The sequence below is a fragment of the Vitis vinifera genome, chromosome 7 (genome assembly GCF_030704535.1).
Source record: "Vitis vinifera cultivar Pinot Noir 40024 chromosome 7, ASM3070453v1".
NCBI classification, from domain to species: domain Eukaryota; kingdom Viridiplantae; phylum Streptophyta; class Magnoliopsida; order Vitales; family Vitaceae; genus Vitis; species Vitis vinifera.
This window is the reverse complement of record NC_081811.1, coordinates 7,165,868-7,177,695: the sequence shown is the minus strand read 5'-3', so window position 1 is coordinate 7,177,695 and position 11,828 is coordinate 7,165,868. Positions and strand designations below refer to the sequence as shown.

At 30.0% G+C, this 11,828-nt stretch overlaps 1 protein-coding gene across 1 annotated transcript; it reads left to right on the top strand.

Annotated features, from left to right (window-relative positions):
* The first annotated feature begins 3,086 nt into the window (after positions 1-3,086).
* On the top strand, positions 3,087-3,512 carry LOC100253191 (uncharacterized). Its single transcript, XM_002275799.4, has one exon. The coding sequence runs from the start codon at positions 3,087-3,089 to the stop codon at positions 3,510-3,512; it is 426 nt and encodes a 141-aa protein (XP_002275835.1).
* Positions 3,513-11,828: the final 8,316 nt, after the last annotated feature.

The window sequence follows — 11,828 nt, the reverse complement described above, 5'->3', positions numbered from 1 at the left end:
TTTGTAAATAAATTTGTCAAATAATTCTTAAATCTACAAAATAATTTTTAAATAAAATTTGAATTGAAATATTTTATTAAAAATAAAATTATAAAAATTCATTTTTTTTCTAAAAAAGGTAAATAAAATGTAAATAAAATCAAATTGAATATTTTTAATGAAACTACATTCAATAAATTCTTTTAATAGAAAAAAAAAAGTATTTTCTTTTAGAATTAAATCTAAATGTGAATAAAATCCAAATCTTTTGTTATAAATAAATTGAAACTTTGTGAATTAATAATTTGAAATTATTTTTAATGTAAATAAATTCTTTTGAAATTTCTTGAAAATGTTATAAAATTAGGAAATAATCAAATCATTTTTCTAATTAGTCTAATAAATTAATCTTTACATTTCCTTTACTCATGTTGTATATTATTGTATTTTGTTTTCCATATTGTATTATGATATATATTTGTATCATACTTTTTTTTGTATGCATGATTAATTAATTAATTGATACAATTCTCTTGGTTTGTTTAGTAGAGATATTTTTAGAGCTTAGAGGATACTATTCTATAGTACATTCTCAATAAGTAATCAAATCTCTGAATTTAGACTCAGTTTTCACATATTCTTCTTGTCCTTCAATAATAAGTCACATTAAGGTTTTATGTCTTATTTTGTTTTCATTTTTATAATAGAAAACAAGTCTTGTCGTCGAATAGGAACATACATGAAAAATGCAGGTCAACACACCTATTCAAATTGAATATTCATATTTTGTAGGATTTATTACATTTTACCTCCCCCAACCTATATCGTGTTTTTCACATTGCCCCCTCATATTTAAAATTGAGCAATGTATCCTTCATACTTCATAAATACATGCAATGTACATTTGTTGTGCAACAACATTAGGTGTAATGAATGGAAGACACATAAGCTAAACATGTGACATGTTTAAATGAGGACAAAATCATCATTTCATTTTAAAACCCTAACTCAACCCTCCTCCTTCCCTATATCGTCTGGTGGAAATTTCCTAGATCCCCAAATTGCAACCGAAGCCTCAAAAGTATAGACTTTTTCAGTTTAACAAAACTGAATTACAACAATCAATTAAAATTACATAATCAAACAAAGCAACCAAAAATAAAAGAGAAAATTAGAAATGGATATAAAAGAGGCACCTTCTATTTGAGAAGCGGAATCCTTGATCAGAAACCCATCTAAAAAAATCATTTTCACAAGTGTTTCAAGAAATGATTAAAGAGGGAAAAAAAAAAAAAAAAAACCAACAACAAAGCTCATTTGATTGCTCAAAAACTCTGGGAAGAGAAAAATAAAAATAAATTGTGGATCTAGCTCATTGGGATGAATTATTTCATAAAATAAAATATAAATGAAAACTTCAATTCCATCAACCAAATGATTGTATTCTTTTGCCTTAAAAATAATATTTTATTATACTTATGGAATGAATTAATTTTGTTTAAAAATAAAAATTCTTATTTGGTTCGTGGAAAAAAGCAAACATTCATAAGCCAAACCTTTACCTTCCTCGAAAGAAAAAAAGAAAAAAAAAAGAAGAATTTCTCAAGAAACAAGAGGAATGGAGAAATGATAAATGAGATTTTAAAAAAATAAAAAAAATCTCATTGTGCTCATCGATGGCAAATCGGGCTAGGGGTTTTTTTTTTTTTTTTTTTTTAATCTCAAGAGCATTCTCCAATAGTAACCATTATAGGGCTTCAAGTGCAATTTGAAATTCGGGGATTTAGGAAATTTCCACCAAATGATCAAAGGATGGAGGAGGATTGGGTTAGGGTTTTGGAGGTTTTAAAATAAAATAACGATTTTGCCTTCACTTAAACATATCACGTGTTCAACGCATGCGCTTTCTGTTCATTACAACTATGTACATTGCATGTATTTATAAAGTATGGATGATACATTGTTTGATTTGAAATGTAATGGTGTAATATGAAAAACACAGTATAGGTTGGAGGGTAAAGTGTAATAAATCTTATTTTGTATATTTGAAGCATGTTTTAATCCACTTGTTATTATAAAGCCTACATATTCAAAATAATTGAACACAAAACACATAATGTTTAAACCATGTTCATTGTTAAAGAAAAGACACCAATAATATATCAATAATAATTATAGTCTATTTTTTTTTTCAAATGGTTTAATTACAATACCAATTATATATCAACTATTGATATCCTCTACCTATTTTTCTTGACAAAAGAAAAATGATCTATTTAAATATTAGCACCTTTCAATTATAAAATAAGGTTTAATAGCTAAATGGAATGATGATCTTTTCAAAGTTGACATTTAATAAACCACATTTAGTATTTATATTAAATTTGCAATAATTAACTTATTTGATTTTCTTGTTAGGTGATTAAAAACATTGTTGTTGATTCTCATTCCAAGGGTTGAAAGGTAAAATGAATTTTTTTTTTTTTTTTTTTTTGCATTTTTATGGAACAATTAAATATGATTATTTAAAATATCTAACCAACAAAATTTTCTAGCAATCCAATCTTAATTTCTAATGGAAACAAAGACCTCATTTCCATTTTTAAATTAAAAAAATAATAAAATAATAATAAATAGATAAATAGGGAATTGACTAATTGCTGGCTTGGCAATCTGGAAAAAGCCAAGCTGATCGCAACCTTCTAACTTCTAAGAAGATTAAAAGGAAAAAATCCGAGAAAAGGGGCAGTGGAATGATTAAGGGCTCTTTAGTCATTTCATTCACATCTTCTGTTCCTGTAATTTCAACAAAATAGAAGGGTAATCAATTAATACCTATTCTATAAATACGCCAATCCCACCCTGCCTTCCTTCCCCATATTCTCTCCGTTTCCTAAAAATTTCTTCTCTCCCACTCCCTCTTCTTGTGGCGGTGACGCCCTTAAACAGCCGTGTGTGGCAGATTCCGGTCACCCAGACACCACCTCTGCCACCCTATTCCTGATCTTCTCTCTACCAACCAGTTTCCGGCTCCGCCGGTCTCCACCTCCAGACCCTTTTTTCTCCAGTTTTTTGCTATTTCTGACGTGGCATATGGCCAATGAGCAATGAGTACAAAGCTGAAACCACCACCTCGTCGATTCTCGACGCTCGGCGCGTCAAATAAGCGAAAAGAGAGGGACGGTTTTGACGCCCATGAAATTCCTAAAATACCCAAGTTCACAACTCCCCAAGCCGCCACCGTCACCGCCTCCCCAAAATCCCTGGAGCCGGCTTCGCACAATAGGCTCTTAGCTGGATACCTGGCCCACGAGTTCCTCACTAAGGGAACTGTTTTCGGCGAAAAATGTCCTTCGGCTAGAGCCGAGGCTAAGCCTGTACCAGCGGAGTTGAAGAAGGGTAGGGGAGGAGCCGAGCTGAAAATGGAGGCTTTAAAAAGATACGTGGCAGTATCAGATTTGCTAAAAACGGATGGGGCCCATATCCCCGGCATAATCAACCCAACACAACTAGGGCGTTACTTGCAAATGTGATGTGCCAGCAAGGTCGTGAGGATACGTGGAGGAAGATGATTGGTGTACTCCATACTCGAATTTATCTTTATTAAATGTTGTAGAAATCAGTGGATCTCATCGTATTTGTAAAGCGGATTCGTACATTAATAAAAAAAAATTATTAATTTTTATTGATGAGATTTAAGTCAATTTGTATACACTTTATTAAATAATTTAAATTTTATTTATTTATTTTTATTTAAAATCTAAATTATAAAAAATTATATATATATAAAATGTTTTGCAAAATCTTCCTAAAAGTCAAATAAATCTTAAAAGTACTATATATGTATTCTCTGCCTTTTCATAAAGTCATTTGAAAATTAGTTATTCCTTTTATTAACTACACGTGTTCTTGGTCTTTCAACAAAGAATAAGTTGTCTTAAACCCTCGATCGACTATTCTTCGTCTTTCAAAAAAATAATTTGAGAAATTATTTGATTATAAATTGCTATAAGCCCTCGATTAATTATTCGTATTCTTCGTCTTTCAACGAAGTCATTCGGGAATAAGTTATTGAGTCTCACAATGTCTCTATATTTGAAATTGTTTACATTGATCATTTCTTGGATGACACATAAGTTTTTATGCAAATATTAGTATTTGGTACTTAGATAAAACAGTATAAAGCTCGATTAATTGCTTGTTAAGAGATTTCTCAACAGTATGATTACAAAGTTATTTACCAAATCACATCCATTTTTACGTTTTTAGTTTTTGGTTAGCAAGCTCTTGATGCTTCTTGCAACTGCATCATGAGTTTGTGGGGGACATTAGAAGTAAGCCCTTGAGTAGTTATTTGTGTTTTTTGTCTTTTGACAAAATCATTTGAAAATAAATCACTTTAGACCCTAAATTGACTTTTAAAATCAAGAAAACATTTTCGCCACTTGCTTTTGAATTGTGATCAAGAAAAAATTAGAGGAAAAACTATTCCTTTACAAATAATATTAACACTGATATTGCAACTCACAATTATTAATTTTAATATAAATTTTTGTTTTGCAAATTTTTCTATAATTTTAGTCTTTTATTTTTTGTAGGATTTCATGAAATTTGTGGGTACATAAATAACACATGATTATTAAATAGATTGCATATGTTATTTGTTTAAAAATTAGTTTGTATTTAGATTTATATTTTTAACCTGATTATTATTCATGTCATATTTAAATTAATATATTTAATTGAGTTTCTAAAATATAACTTGAACTTGTACCCATTAACATGAATTATGACCCATATATAGATATTAATAAAAAAGGTTATTTGATTAGACGGCCATTAAAAACCAAATTTTCGAAATCTAACATTTCATCTTTTTTTTAATCACATCTTGACAAAAATGTCTCTATTATTTTCTTGTAAAAATAACTCTTTCTTTTAAAACCTACTTATAAATATTGGAAATAGTTAAGGACATTTATGTCAAAAATATGTTACTTTTCAAAAAAAAAAAAAACATGGAAGAGTTTAAATTCATAAATATAAAAATTATTTCATCCCTTTAACCAATTAATTCTAACAGAAACAATTCAATGATAACCGAGTCAAATATATGATAAAAATAATAATAATATCTACTTTAATTTTCAACCTATTTACAAACAGTGCTTGCATTTTGAATTTTCTATAGGGGCAAAAGGTTTTTGTTTTTACTATTTTAAATGTAAAGAAACATATATTTAATAAACATTTTTTTTATAGTTTTAATTTTGTTTTACTTTTAAAATAAAAATAAAAAGTATATATAATATAATTATATAACAATAAGTCCAAAAAATATTCCTTGATAATTTCTATGAAATATTTATGTTCAAGACAATAAGGGTCATTTGGGCATGTTTTCTTAAACTTGTTTTTAAAAATTATTTTTTATTCTTAAACTTAAAAACAATTTTTAAAAAACAAATTTAAAAAATAATGGTCAAACGGGTCCATATTTTTCTTTTGTTTTTAAAAACTAATTAAAATAAATCCTACTTGTTCTCTAAAAACCATTATCTATTCCACTTTGTTTTTAAAAATTATTTCCAAAAAACAACAGTTAAATAGTGTTAAAAAATTTTAAGAACAGTTTTCTATTTTTAAAAACAAAAAACTATTTTTAAATCATATAGTCAAACATGCTCTAATATTATCAATTTTATGGACGTTAATTCTAAAAGAAAAATAATTCTAAAAGAGAATAAAATGTGAGTGAACAATGGTTGTTAATTTTCTATTTTAAAATTGGAAATTTAATACCTTAACTTTTATTTTCTTAAATATTTACTATTAAGGTCATTACACAAAAAATAAATAAATAAATATAGACCAACTTCCAAATTTGGTATCTAGCTTTAAATTCCAAAACCAAAATAGGAGAACCCAATATAGGAAAAGAAAGTGCAACCAAGTATACCAAATTTGGTTGACTCAACATCCTCAATGAACTTAGTATTGCCCGTTTCAAAGAAAGACCTAGTTGAGGGATCATAAAACTTGAAACCTCTCGATCTTTTAGAATATCCTACAAAGTAGCAGCTCACAATTTTGGAGTCCATTTTTTTTCTTATTTGGCTTGTAAGGCCTAGCCTCAGCTGGATAACCCCATACATGCAAATGCCTAATACTAGGTTTCTTGCTAGTCCATAGCTCATATGGGGTTTTGACTACTGCTTTGCTTGGGACTCTGTTCAAAATGTAAACTGCAGTTTTGACAGCTTCGCCCTAGAGTGATTCTGGCAAGACGGAATGACTGTTCATACTTCTTACCATATCCTTAAGAGTACGGTTTCGCCTCTCTGCTACACCATTTTGGCTTGGAGTCCCTGACATAGTGTACTGAGGGACGATACCACACTCCATCAAATATTTGGTGAATGGCCCTGGACGTTGTTCACCGGATCCGTCATATCTACCATAATATTCACCTCCACGGTCAGATCTAACGACCTTTATTTTCTTGCTTAGTTGGTTCTCAACTTCAGCTTTAAAATTCTTGAATACATCCAATGACTAAGACTTCTCATGAATCAAATAAAGATAGCCATAACGTGAGTAATTGTTAATGAAAGTGATAAAATATTGTTGTCTATTCCAAGAAGGTGTAGGAAATAGATCACAAATGTCCGTATGTATCAATTCCAAGACGTCACCACACCTATTGGCATCATTTTTCCTCACATTTGTTTGTTTACCCTTAATATACTCTATACATACTTGAAAGTCTGACAAATCAAGTAGATCAAGAATTCCTTCTAACACAAGCCTTTGAATGCGTTGATTTGAAATATGACCTAAACGCCTGTGTCATAACATTGATGAATTCTCATTTGTTAACTGTTGCTTAATGCTATAATTACTTGAATACAAGGTTTCATTACCATTAGAGGTCTTTATGTTCAATTTGTATAACTTATCTATTAGACTACCAGTACCAATAACACTTGAATTTAGGTAAAGACTAACCATTCCATTTCCAAATGAACAAAAATATCCATATTTGTCCAAACATGAAACAAAAATTAAATTTCGTCTAAACGATGGTACCACAAAAGTCTCCTCTAAATCCAAAGTACAACCAAAATCTAACTGTAATTTAAAAAGACCAATAGCCTTCATTGCAGCCTTGTTGTCATTTCCCACATAGATGTATCTTTCACCATCAGTTAGCATTCGATTCCTTAGGCAACCCTACATCGTGACACTTATGTGAGTAGTTGCACCCGTATCTATCCACCAAGTGTTAATAGACACTATAGCTAAATTAATTTCTAAACAAACAAAATTGAGAAGTGTAGCTTTCTTTTCACGCCAAACGGAGTATTTGGTACAAGCCTTTTTCATATGACCAGCCTTCTTGCAAAAGAAACAAGTGATCTCCTTATCTTGTTTCTTCAGCAGCTTTTGCTCAGATATCCCAGAATATGCAGTTTGTTTTCCCTTATTGTCCCTCTTTCTTTTCTTATTGATACCATGTCCTTGAGATGTGGAAGTCAAGTGAACACTTTCTATCTTCTCTTGTTTCAATCTCTCATCCTCTTGCACACACTGAGCAATAAACTCATTCAGAGTCCATTTTTCCTTTTGTGTTTTGTAACTGATCTTAAATGGACCAAATTCTGTAGGCAGAGAGATCAAGACCAAGTGCACGAGTATGTCTTCTGATAACTCTAACTTTAGTGCCTTGAGTCTAGTCACAAGATTGAACATTTCCATTATGTACTTCCTTATATTCTTTTTTCTTTTGTACCGCATGGAGACAAGCTTACTAAGAATAGTGCTTGTCTTGACCTTTTCATTTGCAGCAAATCGGTTTGCTATCTGGTCCAAGAATGTCTTGGCTCGTGATTCCTCAGGTATTACACCCCTTATAGCTTCTGGAATTGAGTGTTTCATTATCATTAGACTCATGTGATTGGATCGCTCCCTTCCATAACAGCCCTTTGCTTAGTAGTGCTGGCATCAGTAAGGTCTGCAGGGTGATCCTTCCTTAATGCATAGTCCAAATCCATGCACCCGAGCACAATCATAACGTGCTCCTTCCATTTCTTGAAGTTTGTGCCATTAAGTATAGGAATCTTATTAACATTAGCAGATATAGAAGATGTTGAACAATAACAATAAAGCTCACAATTAGTCACAAAAAAATCATACATATATGAATAAATAAAAATTTAACATATATATATATATATATATATATATATATATATATATATATATATATATATATATATATATATATATATATATATATATATAGTATGTATGTGGGCCCATAACAAGATATCTAACACAAACATTAATATTTAGTCTTTGGACAAAAACATCAACTTGTAATTGGTACTCTTTTACAAAATTAGTTCATAAATATTGACAATAAAACCAAAGCAATATGTCTTTCTTTGGACTGACATATAGTATGTAAGGTAAACTTTATATGTCACACATTTATGACTTCTTTATTTATTATTATATTAAAATAATCTTCCTTTGGGCAGATTATTTTACACAATAATAACATATTTACATATTTCAAAAATAAATAAAATTACATAATATAAGTTACTTTGGTAACAAATATACATAACTCATTTATTTTAAAATATTAAACACAAATGTAGCAAGAAAAAACAAGGTCTGCAAATGTCGCCGACTCATCCTTCCCATTTTCTACCAAGTGGATCATTTGGATGTCCGGTGACAGAAAGGATGTTTCCACGAAGAGAAGCTTACATATCTCGCATCTGGTTCACTTGCCATAACTTTTTTTTTTTTTTTTTTTTGTCCTTAGATTTCAAGAGTCCAGGGCTTTTACATGTACTCTTTGTTTTAAGCAGGAAAAAAAAAAAATCTTGCCTGTTGTCTTATTCCCAAAGTTATACAGTAAATATATTCAAGTCAAAAAGTAAAATGGATTATAGTTCTAAGGATATGCAATGATGGTTTAAACTATTCCATAGTCATAATTTCTGCACACTTTTCAACTATTATTGAATCATATCCTCAAAAGCGGCGTTTGTCTATTCAAGAGCCACGTGTTCAAACACAATTAGAGAACCATGTAATCGACATTTCAAGCACCGCCAGGTTTGCTGGCGCAATCGTTGGTTAGGTTCGCCGGTGCAATTGCTAGTTGGGTTCGTCGGCTAGGTTTGTCGACTGAATCGTCGGCTAGGTTTGTCGATCGAATCGTCGGCTAGGTTTGTCGACCGAATCGCCGACTAGGTTTTTTTTTTTTTTTTTTTAGATTCAGAAAATGAACCCAACCCAGAAAAAAAAAATTCTAGATTCTGTCAAGAAAATTCTTACCCTAATATGCCATATGGGAGAAAAATCATATAACTTTGAAACAACATGCATTTCTTAATGATTCAACATGTGTGGCTCTGATACCACTTGTTGTAAACTTCATTATCATCCCAAAACCATAAATCTCATGTTAAATCATATGAAGATAACATGTCGATTAGATTGGAGAATGTAGACAAACCTAAATCCATTGTCGGTCTTGAAGAAGTATGGTTCTTCTAAGGCAATAGAGGAGGAAACCACCTTTTTGTTTTCTCTCTTGTGATGGGAGGCGGGAGAGGGAATGTTTTGTATTTTCAAAAAAGAAAACTTAAAAAAAGGCCAAACTTCAGTTTCATTATCCCTTTTATTAATTTCCTCTATGCCTTAGGGACCATACCCATTGACTGTTGGGCCATATGTGTCTCAGGCCATCATGTAAGACACATGTGACGAGTTCTACACAGAAAGGTGACCCATAATAAATATAAATTGAATATGTATAGATTGCTTAATCATAAACAATTATTAATATATGTGAGTCCATAGTTATTCTAACATAAACTTATAAGGAGATTTTGTAAAACTTTTTCTTATGTGAGACCATTTTTTTTCCGTGTAGAGTCATTTTTATGAATCCAAGAAGTCACTCGTTGAAGGAAGGTACCCTTATTTATAGGTGAGATTAGAAAATTAAATTTTGAAATTCCCTAAGATTTAGTTGCTTAATTCAAAAATTTTGGTTTCTTGATTTTAGCAACTTGTCTTGTCTTTTTCATCAAGGAAAATTGTCAACAAAAAAAAATATATTTTTTTTTTATTTTCTTTTGACTTCAATGTGAATATTTTTTCCTTTAGAAATTTGTCTAATGAAATAATATTTATTTATCTTTTCATAACTATTGGAAGATTTGATTTTATTTGCAAGACTAAATCTTATAGTCTTTCAAATTTTGTCATGTGTCATCTTTTTAGTGTAAGTCTAGTATCAAACGTATGTAGCACCTATCACTTATTGATCTCAAATTTTGTTGAATTGAGAGTCACATTTTTTTTTAAAACCAATTTAGTGATAATTTAATTTACTAAAAATTTTTTATGTCTACAATGCTATTGCTAAAACTATTGTTTATGTAATTGAATTGGACTCATACTTTTAGAGAAAAAAATAAATGTAATAATGTGTGCCTTGACATACAAGTAAAGCTAAAATTAAAAGTGCTTTTGTATTTTGTCAAAAATTGAGTTAGAAGATAGTGATATTATTCTTAAAATAGTATTAGCTTTTATGGAAGAATTCTCTTGATTTGACTTAATTTGACGTTGCCTATATATTTATTTATTTATATTCTTCTATTATCTATAAATGAATATATAAATAGTTACTTTGATGGATCCAATCCAATGGTCTTGGGCCATTAGTTGGTTAGGCCTTGGGCTGGGCCTTTTACCCAATGTCATGGGCCTAGTCTACCAATTAATACCTTTCAAACCCCTCTCTCTTCACAATTAACATGTGGGAATTGTATATAATTTTTATACCAAGACACTTGTGGATCATGGAATAAATAGAAAGAAAAAATTAAATCTAATTAACTTGATGTGGACTCCGCATTTCGGCTCATGCATTTTCCACTCGATGGCGAGCTCGATTTTTTTATTTGAAAATGATTTTATTTATAAAAAAAATGACTTGGAGTCGCCACTTATTTTTTGTTTTATTTTTAAAAAGGTAAACAAAATAAGAAAGAAAACCATAAGTATGACTCCTTATTTTGAAAAAGGTGGTTTGTGAAAAATCGAATCGGACTCATGGGTCAGGTTACTTGTCCGAAAGGTACGGTAAAGATCGTAACACCCCTTTAAGTCCCTAAAGTCGGGTCTCTATTAATAAAATGAAGCTGACGTAGCAATCAATAGATACTCAAATCGATCATGCACATATGGGAATCAAAACATGCATAGAGAATTACCAGAATGGGAGTGGATGCGTACTTGGGTCACGAACGAGCAATGCGCTATCATAAAAATGGGGTCAGTGTACAATAAAGAGCACAAAACATATCACATGCATCACCAAACAGAAATTAAAATGGTTCGAGAGAAAACTAGATTTTTGAAATTTATTGAAAAATTGGAGTTTTAGAGATTATTTGAAAATCGGATTTTTAGAAATTAAATGTAAGAATGAGAATTTTAGAAATTAAATTTGAAAGAGATTGGAATTTTGAAAATTATTTGAGTTAAAAAATTAAATTACGAAAATTGGGACCTTGGAAATTAAATTTTGAAAGAAATCAGAATTGAAAATTATTTGAGAAGCAGAAACTATGGAAATTGAATTATAAAAATTGGAAATCTTGAAAATCATTCGAAGGCAGAATTTTTAGAAATAAATGAATGAAATGATAATAATAATAAGTAACGGAATAAATACGAGAATTGGAATATTGGAAATTGAAAATTAAGTTCGAAAATTGGAATTTCAGATAACTAAATTTGGAAAATTGGAATTT